This window comes from Lutra lutra, chromosome 1 (genome assembly GCF_902655055.1).
Source record: "Lutra lutra chromosome 1, mLutLut1.2, whole genome shotgun sequence".
Taxonomy (NCBI): Eukaryota; Metazoa; Chordata; class Mammalia; order Carnivora; family Mustelidae; genus Lutra; species Lutra lutra.
The window spans coordinates 155,192,747-155,211,183 of NC_062278.1; the positions used below are offsets into that span (position 1 = coordinate 155,192,747).

Below are 18,437 nucleotides of genomic sequence, written 5' to 3' on the forward strand. Positions count from 1 at the left end.
GAGTCATGCCAAAGAGCCAACAGGGAAGTGATATCTTTTTTTTTCTTTTTTGAAGATTTTATTTTTAAGTAATCTCCACACCCAACAAGGAGCTCAAACTCACAACACTGAGATCAAGAGGGCACACTCTACCGACTGAGCCTGCCAGATGCCCCAGAAGTGATATCTAAAACAGTTGTGGAGGGACACTTCCACCACAACCACCTCTCAGAGACACCTCAGAATCAACAAGTCTATAGCTATTATGGACTGAATTATATCCCCCAAAATTCATATGTTGAAGTCCTAATCCCTAGTACCTGTGAATGTGACTGTGTTTGGAGAAAGAGCCTTGAGAAAGGCAATTAACTTACAATGATGTTATCAGGGTACACCCTACTCCTGTAGGACTGGTGTGCTTATAAAAGTAGACTGGGGGGACGCCTGGGTGGCTCAGTTGGTTAAGCAGCTGCCTTCGGCTCAGGTCATGATCCCAGCGTCCTGGGATCGAGTCCCACATCGGGCTCCTTGCTCATCGGGGAGCCTGCTTCTCCCTCTGCCTCTGCCTGCCATTCTGTCTGCCCGTGCTTGCTCTCTCTCCCTCTCTCTCTCTGACAAATAAATAAATAAAATCTTAAAAAAAAAAAAAAAGTAGACTGGGACACAACACAGTGGAGGCACCAGGGATGCAGGGGCAGAGGATGACAGTGTGACAGGCAGCAAGAAGGAGCCATCTGCAAACGAAAGAGAGAGGCCTCTCAGAAGAAACAAACCCTACGAGCACCTTGATCTAGGACTTCCAGGCTCCAGAACTATAGGAAAATAAGTTTCTGTTGTTTGAGACACCCAGTCTGTGGTATTTTTTTCTGGCAAACTAATACAGCTAAACTCATGATCTTTCTCCCTAAAACCAACTCTTTTCAGTCTACCATCCGTCCAGAAGGCCACCCAGAAACCTCTCCTTCACATCTCAAATTCAGTTCTTCCCCAGAACTTGTCAATTTTACCACCCAGCTCTCTCTTCCAAGATGCTATCATTTCCCATCCAGATGATCTTGACACACCTCCATGGTCTCCCAACATGCATACTGACCAATCCCCAATTGATCTTCCACTGCACCCAGAGAGATCTGTTTAAAATACAAATACAATTGTGTCACAACTTACTCCCATCTGTATGGTCCTTCAGGGCTGTTCATAGGTATTAGGATATAGAGAAACGTGTACCCAGGCCTATGTGACCCAGCCCAGGCTCCACCTCCCTCTCTGCTCTCCAGCCACACTGGCTTTCTTCAATTCACTGAATAAGCAGTGCTCATTCTTGCCACAGGGCCTTTGCACACACTGCTTCTTCTGCCTAGAATGCTCTCTCCTTTCCATCACCAGGCAAACCCCACTACTCAGACCTTGGCTAAAGCACTACTTCCTTCCGGCTGCTTCCTGACCATTCCCCAAGTCTGGGTCACATTCTTTAATAATAAACATTTGGAGAAGTGAGTTCCTTTCCTTTAATGGCCTCCTCTGAGTCTATAATCAAGTATTATTTTGTCAGAGTCCTTGATTGGTATCAGTCTCCCCTACTTAACAGGAAGCTCTGGGAAAGTAAGGACCACGTCCCTGGTTCACCATCAAATCCTGATACCCTGCATGGTGCCTGACACAAAGCAAGTCTCAACTGATACCTACTGCAAGTATGGATGAACGAGTGCATGGAACTGGGAAGGAATGGAAAACACATTCAGGGCACAGGAAAAAAGGATGCCGAGAGGTCTACCCAGACCACCACGCCTACAGTTTGATAAAGATGGATCTATAGATATATCAGCTCTCAGATTCTTGGACGCAACTCTAATATGGTGGGGGACAGGTGGGGATGGTGGTCCTCTACACACACCACCAAGCAATTCTTGGACACCAGAAGATGATCTGACATTATCTACCCAGAGACAGCATCAAATCCCAGTGTAGGGGTCAGTCCTATAACATTGCCCACCCAACCCACTTCAGATGCCTGGCGCCAGCCCTAAGCTTTTCCCTGTGCTTCTGACCAACCAGTCACAGATTGTTGGTTCCAATGGCCTTAGGTTCTTTTAATTTGCTTGAGCAGCTCACAGAACTCAGGGAAACTCATACTTAGGTTTACCAATTTATTAAAGGACATGATAAAGGACAGGAATCCACAGCCAGATGAAGAGGTATATAGAGTGAGGTATGGGGAAAATGCAAGGAGCTTCCATATTCTTTCCTGGCATGCCACTCTGCCCAAACCAACCCAGAAGCTCTCCGAACCCAATCCTTTTGAGTTCTTGTGAAGGCTTCATTACACAGTCAGGACTTAGTCATTAGGCATTGACCTTTCAATCTCCAGCTGAAAATTCCAACCCTCTTATCACATGGTTGGTCTTCTGGGCAACCAGCCTCTACCCCCAGGTGGGGTCCAAAAGTCACCTCCATTAACATACCAAAAGATACCTTTCTGACTCTCAACACTTAGGAAGTTCAAGGGTTTTGGGAGCTGTGAGGCAGGAACTATGGATGAAGACCAAATGCATGTGAGAAATATATTTTGGCCATCTGAATGACCAAATATGTATTTCTTCTAAATCACAATATCACACCAGAATAGTGTGGTTAATGAACGTAAAAGGTTAAGGGACAACCCCAAAACCAACCGCCCCCAACACACATATACTATGTACATACCCAAATTCTAGAAGGTCTTTGTCAAAATTCACACTGTCCTCATAGAACACATTCAGCTCTGCATCAACAGCAACAACTTTCACCTGGAAGGCATTTTTAAAAATGGTGTATAGAATTTTCCTCGGCCTCTACACTGGTCCAGGGGTAGGAACATCACCAGGTGAAGCCCCACACCCCAGTGAGTGGCTCAGCCTGGAGACCTCCGAGAAGGCTGGGGGTACATCACTGTAACCACAGTAACAGAGGCCTCCTCTGGGAACATACCCAAAGAGTAGGTAAAATGAAGAGGCTGAGGCAAAGTAGAAACATCCGTACAGCTCAAGGCATCTTTGCCCCCTTAACAAGCAAAGCCAAGATCGTCTTAGAACCAGATGTTCATAGATGAGCTGATTCCAGAGCCTGGCAAAGAGGCCTGAGTAAGTCTTGCAGGGGAAGGAATGAGAGGCAGGATTTGGAGATGTCTCTGGGGACCCCACCTGTGCAGCGACCTGAGAGACCAGACAAGGTCCCTGGGCTGTTCCCACAGGCCATGATCATGGTCCAGAGACATACAGGTCCGGATGGAGCAGACCTCCAAACTCTGGGGTACAGCTCCTCTCTCGGACAGATGGGCACTGAGACCCAGCAAGGCAACCTCACTGCCCAGCCCCACAGAAATTTCTGGTCAAAACTGGTCTAACCCTGCCTCCCAGACCCAACGCGGAGACCGAGGGGTTTGACTGCACCCGTGCTGATTTCTCAAGTTAAGGAAAAGGAGCCCCTTGACACCCCACACCCAGTTTGAAGGCATTTTGGCTCTGCCCCGGGAGCAACACAGCCCGTCCTGGGGCCAGCAGTGCCGGGTACGTTGACCTGGACATGCTGGTGCCAACCACGGGTGGAACAAAGTTCATGCGTTACATCGTGCCCGTTCCACCTAAAAAGTTTCAAGCAGTGATCTGGTTCCAGGTCACTGGTTATGCCCGCTGCACGCATAACGTCTACCGTCTCTCTGTTGCCGAGTCTCAGGCGGCCAACTTCCTTCGGGTCCCTGTCGCTCAGCGCCCACGAAGGGCTAGCGCTTCGGGACCACGGCCGCTCGGGGCACTTCCCACTACGTGCCCGCGGGATCCGCCGGGGCTGGGGGCAGGGGCGCCCACCGTTTCCGGGAGGGCTCGAGTCCAGGCAGGGTCGCGGCCGCATCTGGCCGGCAGGCGGCACGGGCAAGATATCAGGGGACAGGGGTCGCCGGCACCCCCAGGAAGCCCGGGAGGGAGGCTCGCCCGCGGCTCGGCCCAGGGTTCCCCGCGCCCAGGTCCCGCCAGCCAGCCTGCCGTCCCGGAGGAGGCAGCCCGCCCCGCCCAGCCCGGACCCGGGGCCCGAGACGGTACCTGCTGCGTGCTGAAGTCCCAGCCCAGGCAGCATGGGCGAGCGGCGTGCTCGGCCATGGCCCGGGACGGTCCGGCGGCGCGTCCGTCCGTCCTTCCCGCGGCCGCAGTGTCGCCGCGCTCCAGCGCCCAGAGACGCCGGTCCCGCCCCTCGCTCCGCCCGACTGGACTCCCGGACCCGTTTCACTCGCGGGCTTGCGCTCTGGCGCCGCCTGCCGGGGAACGGGGCGGGGACACGCGTCCGGCCGAGCCCTGGCGCGCTTCGCACCTATGCAACAAGACAGGTATCTCCTCCTCTGCCCTCCTCCCCATCCACATGTGCTCTCCTGCGTATCTCTTGCCCTAACGCGGCCTGGCTTCCCGAGGAGGACGTCTGGGCCAGAAGTTCCACCTTTAACCTAGTTTATCCCTACCTGTCTTTCTGGTGTCCCTGACCCTGGAGGCTTCCATGGCTGTCTCTTGGGTGCTAAGGCAGCTGTCCATTCATGCGGGTGACACGGAGGTCACAGGCAAATGTACCCTGGGGCTGCAGGCGCTGGGCTTCAGTGGGTCCTGTCAGGTCCTAGCAAATCTGATTGTTTACCCAGCTCTGACAAGGGCCACATCCCACCTCTGTATTTAAAATCAGACCTTCCCATGTTCTGGACAGGGGGGCTCATTCCTTCCCAGGGTCAGCTGGTATTGGTAGTCTAATGTGTGCCAGACGTGTTGGGGGGGCATGAGAAACAAAATCAGATCCACTCCCTTCTCCCCTGGAACCAAGGACACCGTCTCTTTCCACATTCTACCTGGCTGTGTCATTCTTATTCCCAGAACTGACTTCTTCCAGGAAGATCTCCCAGATGAGATGCTCCTCCCAAGGCCTTCCCAGCCCATCAGAGCCTCTCTCATACTTTTGCAAAGGTCTGATTACCTTGCTGTCCCTCTTGCTGAACTTGAACTGCTTAGAGCCCAGATGCTCCCTTTTGCCGGAGGTCCCTAGATCAGTGGCAGAGCTGGGCTCAAACACCAGTAAGTTTGACTCCAGAATCTGCGTGTTTAAACATGAAACAAGACAATTTTCTGGGCAGTCTTGTGAGAAGGCCCGTGGCAAAATACAAATCTCTCTGAAGGCCAAGGCTGCTGGCTCAGTCTCAAGTTGTCTCACAGGGAGGCCTTGTCTTGTTCAGGGGTGCTTTTCTCTGTGGGCTGTGGCACCCACCCCATTCTGGTGACTCATCCTTTCTTTTGGTGTAACAGCCCTTTCACTGTGGCCAGAGAAGGCTGGAGGTCTGAGGGCCCGTTTGCCTACATAGGAAAGCACCCATCTGCAACTTAGCCCATTAGCAAGGAATGAGGACAGAAAGTGTAATTCCAAGTCGTCGCTGTCTCTCAGGTTGTCCTCTCTTCTGATGCCCTGAGAAAGCACAGCGAGCAGTAGAGGTGGTTCTGGGGGACCCTGCGGAAGAGCTGCCGTGGCCTGAGTGAAGACAGTCTTTTGCTTATTTTACTCCAAGCTTGAACCTGGCTCCCTGCGCAGAACCCATTAAAGAGCCCCTGCACTGACTTGGTAACAAAGCAGAAACTGCCCCCGTGAGGTCTCTTCTCAGTGACCAAGATACCCACAATCCCTAGTGAGGCTCCTTCCCTCATCTGGGGCTCTAACTGATACTCCAGCCTCCAGGCAAAACCAACCTCCAGGAAAGTCAATGGTTGGATTTGCATAGTCAGAAGATGCTGTGTGGAGAATAGGGGCAAAAGGCAGGAAGGAAAAATGGGTTAAAATGGGGCTGCAGAAGGCCCGAGGTAAGGCAGAGGTGCCCAGGATGGAGACAGTAAATGGAGTTGAGAGATATTTGGGAAGCTCTGGGAATCACGTGGACTGAGAGGGGGAGGAGTCAAAGGCAATGCCCTGGTTTCTAGTCTAGGTGGCCTGGTTGGTTAACTGTTGGTGCACAACAAAGCACCCTCAAACTTGGTGGCTTACAAGAGTAATCTTGTAGTGTCCCTCACTTGTCAGCAGGGGGTAATAGGGGGTGTCAGCTGATCTAGGCTAGGCTCAGGTGGAGTGGCTCTGTTCCACAAGTCTCTCATCCTTCTTGTTCTGGACGAGTAGAGTACCCTAGCCATGCTCTTCTCACAGAGGCAGAGGAGCAGAAGAGCGCAAGGGCAAACATGCGAGGCCTCCGAAGGCCTAAGTTCGGAACCGGCATGCCACACTTATTCCTGTGTGCCACCAGCCAGAGTCTCGCGGACAGCCCAAAGCCAAGTGGTGAGGCTGTGGATGTGGGGAAGGTGAAGAACAGGGGCCATGGATACAATCTGCTGCAGGCCACTGACGGAGAATGCTTCCGTTTTCCAAGCTAGAAAACACAGGAGGAGAAGCAGCTGGGGGGGCGGGGAAGGTGGGGAGCTTACTCGGGATGTGGTAGGTCTCAAGTGCCTGTGGGATGTCTGCGTGGAGACACTGAGCAGCCAGTTGGAGATGTGGCCTCCAGCTCAGGAAGGACTCTGGGCCAAAGACAATGAGTTGTGAGTTATTAGGTCCCAGTTGGAATGGGCTAGCTTGTGCAGAAAGGGCTCAGAGTGGGACAGATGGAGACCACTAAAGGGAACTGTGAAGGACAAGTCAAAGACCAGAAAGAGATCATGAGAGGGGTGGAGTGGAAGCCAGTGGATGAACATTTCTGGAAGGAGAAGGGCTCAACAAGGCTAAATGCTGCATGGGAACCTGTCCCCTGGTTTAGCAGTAAGGTCATTGAAACCTCAGCAAGAACAGACTCAGTGGGGCTCCTTGGGTCTTAGTTTTCCAGTACTTTTTAAAATTTGGTGCCGTTTTTATGGTTTCTTCATACTGCGATAGGTATGCCTAACTCTGTGGTTCCCAAATGGTGCCCCGTGAACTGCTAATCTGAGGGAGTCTACTTCTCCAATATTAGATTGGGTTACATTCCTTTCTACAATATAACCTCATATATCTTTGCAGAGCTGTGCCTTCAGCAGTTGTGGTGAGAAGCAAGTACAGCAGGGAAATCAGGGGGAAACAGAAAATAAGGACAGCAGTGTTTAATCCAATGCTAACATTTGAGAAGCTGGGTAGGCACACACATCCTCTTAGGAAGTTATTCTGGTTAGTTAAGAATGCAGTGAAATATTATTTTCTCCTCCAATTTATGTGCATTGTTTTCTTCAAATACTACTGGGTTGTTAGAATATAAATATATATTCAGCTATTTGGAGTAACTACTTAATACACAGAATTCTTAGCCATCGCTTTTGGCCTAGGAGTTGCATGAAAAATTTGTTGAGATTCTAAGGGTGCTGTGAAGTGAGAACATTTGGGAACCCCTGATCTCATTGTTTGCTTCTAACTGCTTCATCATACTCAATAGTATGCCAACCCCGCATTTTACTGTATTTTCATGGTACCGCATTTTCGTGCCACCCCATGAGTGACACCTGGGTGGACGCCAGCTCCCCGGTAATGCAAACAGCACTGCGCACAACGTCCTCATCCATGGCTCTATGGATCCGTGTGGGGGAATTTTTCAGGGTTATATATCAAGAGTAAGATTTCTACTGTGTGTGTATAACTAGTTTGATTGAAGCGCTGGATTACTCCTAATCTCTGCCAATCTACACTCCCGGCTACAGTGCACAAAGGTATCTCTAACCCCACATCTTACCAAGTCCAAGTCCTTGGTATTTCCACTGTGAACATTGATAAAAGCAAACTTCATTTCGAATAAAGAACAGAGACCAGAAGGGGGAGCTCTCACACCCTACCACTTGTCAATTGCAGACTCCATAGGAAGACCAGGACCTTACCCTAGGCTACTTTAGCTATTGCTTTACTATCCCAGCAGGAGGAAGGAAGACCTCTTCATCCCCACCCCACCATCAAGAGCCCCGCCAATGAGAGACAGTCACAATTCAGCCAATCAAAATCCACCATACTTCAAACTCCTAGTTTCCACCAATGGACTTTTTGTTTATATCATAGGCCCCCAACTCCCCCATTCCCTCTTATAAAAGAGTGGTCCTCTCTTGTGTTCCGCAAAGTTGCCTACGGTTTTGTGGTAGTGCGGTTGTACGTGATTACACTTCTCTGCTGTTCCCAAATAAACCAGCTTTTGCCGATGAGATGATGGGCACTTTTTTTTAATTTTAAGGATAACACTATCCTTCTAATGTTTGCCAATCTAATAAGTGAGGAGTGATTTCTCATTGTTGTTTTAATTTGCATTTCCCACATTACTGATGAATTTGAGCAACTCTTCTTATATACTCATTAGACATTTGGGATTTCCCATTTAGTGACTTAATGCTTATGTCCTTTGCCCATTTTTCAGTTGGGCAAAGGACATTAAGACATTTTTGCTTTTTTGTGTGTGAATTTGCAGGAGTTTCTGACATTTCAAGGTATAAATCCCCTGTCTCTTTCAGATGTTGCAAATCTTTTCTCCCAGTATGTAATTTATCTTTTGACTTTCTCCATTTTGACCTTTGTTGGTTGGAAATCTTTAACTGAAATATAATAAAATCTATCGATTTTTCTCCTTAGTGTCAAAGCTATTTGATCTTGTTTAAACAGTATTACTGTCAGACCACAGAGCTATTATCTGACATTTTCTACAAAGATATCAGCCTACATTTTCTTCTAGTAGAAAGGTCTTTGATTTTTGAATTATGGTGTTTTCTTTGAATGTAGGTGCATGTCAGCTGGATAAATTACATCATAATACAGAAATCAGTGAAAACTAATCAGTCTGAGGTAAACACTAGATACAAGTGTTTCAGAGAAAGAAAAAAATTTTCATTTAGTACATACAATAATGAAATTCATTGTAACATAGGAACATGGAGACAAGCCTAAATTCAAATCTGGTCTCCAATGAAGCAACACCAGAGTATCTGTTCATTTTTTGAAGTTGGCAGCCACAACACGGATTTTTCTCTAAGTAAACATGGATTTTTTTCTCAAAATAATCCTTTTTTCTTTGCAAAAGTCCTGAAGAAAATATGCTCTCTTTCTAAAGATGCAGTGTGTATAAATTCCAAAATGTTTTATTTCGTTCATGTAAAAATAGAAAACTAGTTGTTGTTGTTGTTTTTTTTTAAATCCCACCCAGGCTGAATCTATGTTCGTTAGAACTGAACTGTTGAAATCATCCAGGCTTATAAATATTTTTTTTCTAAATAAATAGTCTTAAGAGTGAAAAGCTAGGAAGAGTTGGTAGCTTTAATTCCTACTCCTTTCACGTCTAAGACAAAGATAAAAATAAAAAAACAAAATAAAAAATAATCAGGGGATTGCCGACGTGGCTCAGTCAGTTAAGGATCTGTCTTCAGTTCAGGTCATGATCCTGGAGTCCTGGGATCCAGCCAAGCCCTGAGTTGGACTACCTGAGTCTGATTCTCATTCTCTCTTTGCCCCTCCCCCTGCTTGTGCACCCCACCCCCCATCAAATAAATTTAAAAAATCTTAAAAAAAAATAATCAGAAATTAGGGAATGAAACAGACAATCAATTATAATTCAGGTTCACTAATTTATTATATTTCTCTGAAGTTCTATAGATTTCATCTTGGGATATGTTACAAATTAAATAATTCTTCCATCTATTCTATATCAAAGGTAGTACAAATTCTTTGTAAAATGAGTGGGAAGCTGTTATGAGGGAAAAGAAATATTTTGAACTATAATCCCTAACAGGGCAGATGTCACAGAGATTTGTTTGTCTAAGTTTGAGGGTAAAGAGTGGTCCAGCCTCCAGTTAAATCAGTAACTTATTTAGCTGAGGTCAAGATTTTTTAAAGCTGATTTTTGTGTTTTTATCTGGAGAAAAGTTTGATGGACTTTGATGTTTAAACAAACAGATTCTCAAGAGCCCCGAGGAGGAAAGTGCTTATTTTCACCAGAATGTGGATACACCTGCTGTTTATGTGTTTGTACTCCCCTCAGAAACAAACTTGATTTAGGAAAATTAAATGTTGGTGTGGGTATCTTCCATTTTTCTGGTTTTATTGCATTTGTGCCTTGATATCTGCCCTTCTGCCCTCCATGAGCATTTGAGGCAGATAATTAAACATGTATATGTGAAAGAAAGGTCTGGAAAGATTAACTCCAAGTAATTAACAATTATCTGTGTGAATGGGATTTAGAAACTGGTGGTTAGCGGGTGACTTTGCTATTTTAATTAACTCGGTATTGTGGGGATTTTTTTTTTTTTTTTTTTGACCATGGTTGATAAATTATTGAACTTTCAAGTTTTGGACTAAAAGAACTTTTTAAAAGATTTTATTTATTTATTTGACAGAGAGAAAGCGTGAGCAGGGGGAGGAGCAAGAGGAGAGAGAGAAACAGACTCTCCCCTGAGCAGGGAGCCAGATGTGGGGCTCCATCCCAGGACCTCGGATTCATGACGCTAGCTGAAGGCAGACATTTAACTGACTGAGCCACCCAGGCACCGTAAAAGAATTTTTTAAAAAAGAGAACAAGCAAACAAAACAGCAATAATGGGATATCTCAAGGTGCTTAGGACTTTTAACTCATTCTCTTAATTGTGGGTCAAAAAAAAAAAATTCTGGGTTGAAAAGGAAATCAAAATCTAACATGCTCTCTAGGAAGCAAGAAAATAAAAACCTCTTTAGCAGAATCTTTAGGATTGACTCAGAGGTGAGTCATATTCTTGAATGCAGATTCTTGAGTGTTTTCATTAACAAGTGAAAAGAAATTAACTCTATGTAGTAAGCATCATTGTGCCCCCCCCAAATATAGTTCAAGTTTTAACTCATAGTACCTGCAAGTGGGACCGTATATGGAAATAAGGTCTTTGTGGATGTAGTCAGGTTAAGATGAGGTACATACCGGATTAGGGTGGGTCTGAATCAAATGACTGGTGTCTTTTTGTTGTTTTGGTTTTTTTAAAGCTTTTATTTATTTGACAGAGAGACAGAGAGCACGGAGAAAGAACACTATGGGGGGAGGCGGGAGGGGGAGAGGGAGCTGGGAGCCTGATGCAGGGCTTGATCCCAGGACCCTGGACTCATGACCTGAGCCAAGGGCAGATACATAACAACTGAGCCCCCCAGGTGCCCCCCAGTGACGGGTGTTTTTATAAGAGGAGGGAAATTTAGACATGAACACACACACAGGGGAGAAGGCCATGTGAAGATAGGCAGAGATTGGAGCGAGGCGCCTGCAAGTCACAAAGCCCCAAGGATTGCCAACAACCACCAGAAGCCTAGAAGGGGCAAGGAAGAATTCCTTCCTAGGTCCTTTGGAAGGAGCGTGGCTCTACCAAAATTTTAATTTCGGATTTCAAGCCTATAAAACTGTGAAAGATTGTTTCCCTTTCAGCCAACTAGTTTATGGTACTTTTTTTTTTTTTAAAGCAGCCTTAAGAAACTAATACACCCCATAATTCAGGAGGTAAGGAAACAAAAACAAAAACGTGAGCCTGAAGGAAAACAGAACAAAGGTAAACAAGGCAAAAACAACAAGAATATAGCACATGCACAAAAAAGATAAATAATCCAAGAGCTAGTCTTTGACTCCAGAGGAAAAAATCAACCTCTTGAAGAAAACAAAATCAGAAAAGAGAAAAAAGAACCCCCAAACTTCCTAAGATTAAAAACCACAATATTGAGCCAGGCCCTGCTGTCATAGCACTCAGGCTGGTCACCAGCTCAGTCCTCAAAGGGTACAGGAAACTGCTGGTCTCCAGTCTAAAGAGAGGCTGACCACAGGCATCCAGGACCCAGCTCTCCTGGCTCTGATGAACCCCAGGGCATGGTCCTTCCCTGAGTGCTCTCCACTGGGCCCTGGGTCCCATGCCCTGTGAGTCTCCATGCTCCCCCTCTTCATCCAGGTGAATGAGGGAGGTGAACAGCAGAGTCAGTGGCCTTTCCTCAGTGGTGAGTCAGTGGCTGAGGACAACCAGAAGCTACTGGAAGACGGGAACAGGGCAAGGACGTGCTCAGGGTGTGCTTCTGTTTAAACCGGGGTCTCATTTTGAAAAATGAAATTGTGAAACTATATTAATTTTGTGACATTGGCAATATAGGATCATATCTATGTATGAATCAAATGTTAATTTGCTGGCATAACCTTTTGACAAACCATAGCCTAGGAAACACTTTACATTTTAAGTATTTGTACACGCTTAGAGGGTTTGGCAAAAAATATTCATGTTTTCCCAAAAGAATGCTTAGTCTTGCTCAAACCAATTTCTCTTTTTTATATCACTAAAATTTTAAAGGCTTTTTAGTGGAGATTTCTTTGAAAATCCATGAAAGTAGATAGAATGGTATAATGAACCCCTCTGGACCCATCAAGCAGCTCCCAAATCCACCACCCATGGCCCATATGACCCGACCCCCACCCAGCCACACGTTCCCATGCATCATTTCCCCTACTTTATTATTATTTTGAAGCAATTCCAGATGCTACATCATTTCATAACTATGTAATTTTTTTTTAAAGATTTTATTTATGGGGCGCCTGGGTGACTCAGTGGGTTAAGCCGCTGCCTTCGGCTCAGGTCATGATCTCAGGGTCCTGGGATCGAGCCCCGCATCGGGCTCTCTGCTCAGCAGGGACCCTGCTTCCTCCTCTTTCTCTGCCTGCCTCTCTGCCTGCTTATGATCTCTCTGACAAATAAATAAATAAAATCTTTTTTTAAAAAAAAAAGATTTTATTTGACAGAGAGAGAGAGGGAGAGAGAGCGAGCACAGGCAGACAGAATGGCAGGCAGAGGCAGAGGGAGAAGCAGGCTCCCTGATGAGCAAGGAGCCTGATGTGGGACTCGATCCCAGGACGCTGGGATCACGACCAGAGCCGAAGGCAGCTGCTTAACCAACTGAGCCACCCAGGCGTCCCACTATGTAATTTTTTAAAATAAACTTTTTTTAAAAAGATTTTTATTTATTTATTTATTTATTGAGAGAGTCAGAGAGAGGGATAGTGGAGGGAACGGCAAAGGGAGAGGGGCAAGCAGACTCCCCACTGAGCGCAGAGCCAGACACAGGGCTTGATCCCACAACCTTGAGATCATGACCTGAGCTGAAACCAAGAGTTGGACACTCAACTGACTGAGTCACTCAGGCATCCCAAAAAAACCACCTTTTTAAAAAACAACCACAACCCCATTATGAAACCTAAAGGAAAACTTTAAAGAATGTCTTAGTATAGTCAGTATTCAAATTTCCAATTGTCTCATGAATGCCATAAATATTTATTTGAATCTGGACTCCAAAATGCGCACACATTGTGATCAGCTGATTGTCCTTTTATGCTTCCCTCCGTCTGCGGGTTCTCCTTCCATCTTTTTTTTTTTTTCCTCACAGATGATTCGTTGCGGAAGATGGGTTGTTTGTTCCATAGGGTTTCTTAGGATGCGAATTTTGTTGAATGCACTCTGGGGTGTCACCTACAATGTTCTCCCACTCACTGTTTTCCTGCAAGTTGATAATTTTTTTCCTAGATGCTTGCTCACATGGAGGCAGCAACAAGAAAGGAAGAACAGGTCAGAACCCGGTGATATTCAGGAGGATGAGTCCGCGGGTCTTGGAGACCTAAGTGGAAACATGAGGACAAGAAAGATGCTAAACTGAGTTTCACTCACCACCCCCATACCCCGACTTAGTGGCAGGGGTAAGGCTGTCCTGTGCTTTGGAGAAGCTCCATCAAAGATCTTTCCTGTCTTTTCAAAAACTTGATATAATGTTGAACTTTTAACACCCCTCAACAGAGTTTTGTAACCCTTCCTAAGGTCACTGTCTTGGTGAAACTTGAAGTTTGAAGTCCTCTTCTCATACTCCACGATCTTCCAGAAATTGCCTAATAAGGGCACTGCTTGGTGCTGTCCTCTGGTGACCGGACAGGTTCCCCATCTGGGTACCATTCTGGGCCTGGACTTGGAAAGGAGGCTTGCTCCTTGGCTAACAAGCTCCCAAGATCTTCACAGACGGTGTGTGGATTTGGACTGGAAATCTGCGTGGAGAACTGCTAGTGGTATCTTTCATTTCATTTATTCTTTTTATTTTATTTTTTTCTTTCTTTCTTTATTTTTATTTTATTTTTTCTTTTATTTTATTTTTTCTTTTATTTATATTTATTTTATTTTATTTTTTCTTTTTTCTTTTATTTTATTTTTATTATTTTAAAGGTTTTATTTATTTATTGGTCAGAAAGAGAGAGAGTGAGAGTGCATGCATAAATGAGAATGGGGGAGCAGCAGCCAGAGGGAGAGGGAGAAGCAGGCTCTCTGCTGAGCAGGGAGCTCAGTGCAGGGCTCAATCCCAGGACCCTGGCAGACACTTAACTGAGTCACCCAGGCATCCCTCATTTATTCACAGAGTTTTAAACTCTTCCTGCAGGGACCCTCATATCATCTGCAACTATAATGATGACATTTCAACATGCTCGTTCTGTTACTTGTCTTGGCACACTGGCTTGGATGTCGAGTAGCTGCAGAAGAGAAGCAGTGAGAACACAGATATTCCTGTGTCTGATCTCAAAGAAAACACTTTCAACATTTTACCACTGAGTACAATCTCTGTTGCACAGTGTTATAGAGACAATGTATCATCCAGGGCTCTCCAGAGGAACAGAACCAGTAGGATGCATAGAGAGACAAGAGAATTTTTTTTTTAAGATTTTATTATTTTATTTGACAGAGAGAGAACGCAAGCAGGGGGAGCAGCAGGGTGAGAGGGAGAAGCAGGCTTCCCGACAAGCAGGGAGCTGGATGTGGGGCCCGATCCTATAACCCTGGGATCATGACCTGAGCCCCTGGGATCATGACCTGAGCCGGAGGCAGATGCTCAACAGACTGAGCCACCCAGGAGCCCCAAGAGAATTCTTATAGGACTCGGCTCCTATGGCTATGGAGGCCAGGAAGCCCTGCCGTCAGCCACCTGCAAGCTGGAGAACCCGGTAAGCTGGTGGTGTAATCCAGTCAAGTCTAAAGGCTGGAAGGCGGGAAGGTTGAGGAGCCCTGATGTAAATCCCCGTGCGGTCTGAAGGCCAGAGAATCCAGTGTGCCTATGTCAGAGGGCTCATTGGACTGGAGGTGGGGAGGGCCCTCTTCTTCACTCCTCGACATGCTAAATCTCATCTGGAAACCCCTTCACAGACACACCCAGAAATAATGTTTTCAGCAGCTCCCTGGACATCCCTTAGCACAGTCAGGTTAACACCGAATATCATCACAGATGCCCTTCATTAGGTTAAACGAATTCTCTCACCTTCTTGAGTTTATGCTAAGAGTTGTTTTGAAATTAATGGATGTTAGATTTGTAAATGATAGTTTTAATTCCATTAATGCAGTCAAATATATTCATCTGTTTTTAAAAGATTTTTATTTATTTATTCATTTATTTAGTTGAGAGAGAGAGAGAGCATGAGAGGGGAGAGGGTCAGAGGGAAAAGCAGACTCCCCACTGAGCAGGGAGTCCAATGTGGGACTCAATCCAAGGACTCCAGGATCATGACTTGAGCCAAACGCAGTGGCTTAACCAACTAAGCCACCCAGGCACCCCTATTAATCTATGTTTCCAAGGATTTATTTGTTTATGTATTTGAGAGATAAAGAGACAGAGTGCACAAGCATGGGGGAGGGGCAGAGGGAGAGGGAGAAGCAGACTTCCCGCTGAGCAGGGAGTCCAATGCGGGGCTTGATGCCAGGACGCCAGGGTCATAACCTGAGCTGAAAACGAGTCAGCCATTTATCCAACTGAGCCACTCAGGCGCCCAAAATACGTTAACCTATTTTATAAGATTAAGTCAATCTTGAATTTCAGGAATAAATTCAACCTGGTCAGAATATATTTTCATTTTTTTATATTTTGCTGGATTTTATTTGTAATTTATTGCTTAAAATTTTACATCTTTGTTCATGAATGAGAATGAGATGCACTCTTCCATTTCTAAATAGTCCTAAGCTGTTCCCTTGTAGTTATCAAGATTTTACAAGCCTCATAAATATTTCACAACTATTTTGTCTTTCACTGTCTTCTGGAGAAATTTGTGTAAGGTTGGACTGTATATTCCTTGATGAGTGGAACTTAACTTTTAGTCTTCTTTCCTTAAAAAATTTTTTTTAATGTTTCTCTTCTTTGGGAATAGCTTTAACATCTTATAAGCATCATGCACATATATTTTTAAAATTTCCATTATTATGGGGGTGGCTGGGTGGCTCAGTAGGTTAAGTGTCTGCCTTTGGCTCAGATCATAATACCAGGGTCCTGGGCTCAAGTTCCACATTGGCCTTCCCATTCAGCTGGGAGTCTGCTTCTTTTACTCCCTCTGCCCCTTCCCCCTGGTCCTTCTCTCTCTCTCTCTCTCTCTCAAATAAAATCTTTTAAAAAAATTTCCAGCATAATAGAAAAATACAAGTAAAAAATTTTTAAAAGTATTTCCTCAAAATCTTCTATCCAGTGGAAATCACTCAACATTTTGATGAAAATTCTTCTATGTATAAATATATGTCTAAGTTTTATATAACTGGATGTATTACATGTGGTTCTGTAAACTGCTTACCTCCCACAACATTATGCCTCTGACACCATTCATGCCAGGAAATACAGAGCGTTATCGTAAATTGTATCAGTTACTTTGTCAGAATTAAATTGTATCAATTACTTCCTCAGAACTGTAATGGCTCCTGGTGATGACTTAAAGGTTGTTTTTATAAAAAGTGTGTTTTTAACATAACAAAGATGAAGTGAACATCCTTGTGTCCACGTACATTCATATTGGGGTAATGATCCCCTTGGAGTAAATCCTAGAAGGGGGATTTCAGGTCCAAGGGTATACACATTTTAAATGTTTGCAAGTATTGCCAAACTGGCCTCCAGAAATGTTGCACAATTTGCTCTCCTGCCCAGGAGAGTCCCTTGCTCTCTGCTTCTTCAAGGTTCTGCCTTCTGCTATTTTTTTTTTTTTTAAACTAACTCCCCTCTTGATATGTAATTATATTCCACCCAATTAACCTATTTAGAGTACATAGTTCCATGGTTTGCAGTGTCTTCACGGAGTTGTGCAATTAGTTTAGCTTAGGTTTTTAAAAATTTTTTTATTTATTTATTTGACACAGAGAGAGAGAGATCACAAGTAGGCAGAGAGGCAGGTGGAGGAGGAGGGGGAATCAGGCTCCCCGCCCAGCAGAAAGCCTGATGTGGGGCTCGATGCCGGGCTCGGTCCCAGGACCCTGAGATCATGACCTGAGCTGAAGGCAGAGGCTTAACCCACTGAGCCACCCAGGCGCCCCAGTTTAGCTTAGTTTTTATTTAAATTCCAGTTAGGTGAGGGCGCCTGGGTGGCTGTCGTTAAGCGGCTGCCCTTGGTTCAGGTCACGATCTCAGGTTCCCGGGGTAGAGTCCCGAGTTGGGCTCCCTGCTCAGCAGAGAGCCTGCTTCTCCCTCTCCAGCGCCCCCTGGCTTGTGTTCCCTCTCCCGCTATCTCTCTCTCATAAATAAATAAAATCACTTAAAAGAAAAAGAAATTCCAGTTAGGTAACATGTAGCCTAATACTAGTTTCAACTGTAGAATTTGATGATTACACACTCCATACAGCACCGGTGCTCATCACAAGCGCCCTCCATCTTCATCGCCACAACCGGTTAGAGCATTTTCATCGCCTGCCAAAAGAAATCCCATTCTCCACCCTTTCCCATTTCCCCCCAGCACTATCCCTAGCGAGCACTATTCTTTCTGTCTTTGAGGATCTGCCTGTTCCAGCCATTTAAAATACATAGAATCACACATGTGGCCTTTTAAGACTGATTTATTTCTTTTAGCATACAGTTCTCAAAAATGCGTCCATGTTGTAGCAGGGTGAGTATTTATCCCCCCCTTTTTTTAAAGCCAAAAAATATTTTATCACATGTATATACCACACTTTATTTATGCAGATAATGGACATTTGGGTTGTTTCTGCTTTTAGGCTCTTATTAAAATGCGGCTATGGGGGTACCTGGGTCGGTTAAGCAGCTGCCTTCAGCTCAGGTCATGCTCCCAGAGTCCTGGGATTGAGCCCCCCATTGGGGTCCTTGCTCAGTGGGGAGTTTGCTTCTCCCTCTGCCTGCTCCCCTGCTTGTGTTCCCTCTCTCACGGTGTCTCTCTCTGTCAAATAAATAAAATCTTAAACAAAAAAACAGGGTCATCTGGGTGGCTCAGTGGGTTAAGCCTCTGCCTTCGACTCAGGTCATGATCTCACGGTCCTGGGATTGAGCCCCACATCGGGCTCTCTGCTCAGTGTGGAGCCTGCTTCCCCCTCTCTCTGCCTACTGGTCTGCCTACTTGTTTTTCTTTTTTTCTTTTAAGATTTTATTTATTTATTTGACAGACAGAGATCACAAGTAGGCAGAGAGAGGAGGAGGGGGGGGGGAAGCAGGCTCCCTGC

The 18,437-nt window shown here is 45.5% G+C and overlaps 1 protein-coding gene across 11 annotated transcripts in view; it reads right to left on the minus strand.

Annotated features, from left to right (window-relative positions):
• Nucleotides 1-4,201, minus strand: part of XYLB (xylulokinase) — a 65,219-nt gene extending 61,018 nt beyond the window's left edge. For 10 of the 11 annotated variants that reach the window (XR_007129316.1, XM_047740368.1, XM_047740409.1 and 7 more), the window contains exons 1-2: nucleotides 4,053-4,201; nucleotides 2,683-2,765 (exon numbers count right to left, since the gene is read on the minus strand). Coding sequence is in view for 9 of the 11 variants with exons in the window: in XM_047740368.1 (XP_047596324.1) it covers nucleotides 2,683-2,765; nucleotides 4,053-4,109 (140 nt within the window). In the remaining 2 variants the exon portion in view is untranslated. The remainder of the gene's footprint in view (nucleotides 1-2,682; nucleotides 2,766-4,052) is intronic. The other variant, XM_047740449.1, reaches the window with a different exon arrangement.
• Nucleotides 4,202-18,437: the final 14,236 nt, after the last annotated feature.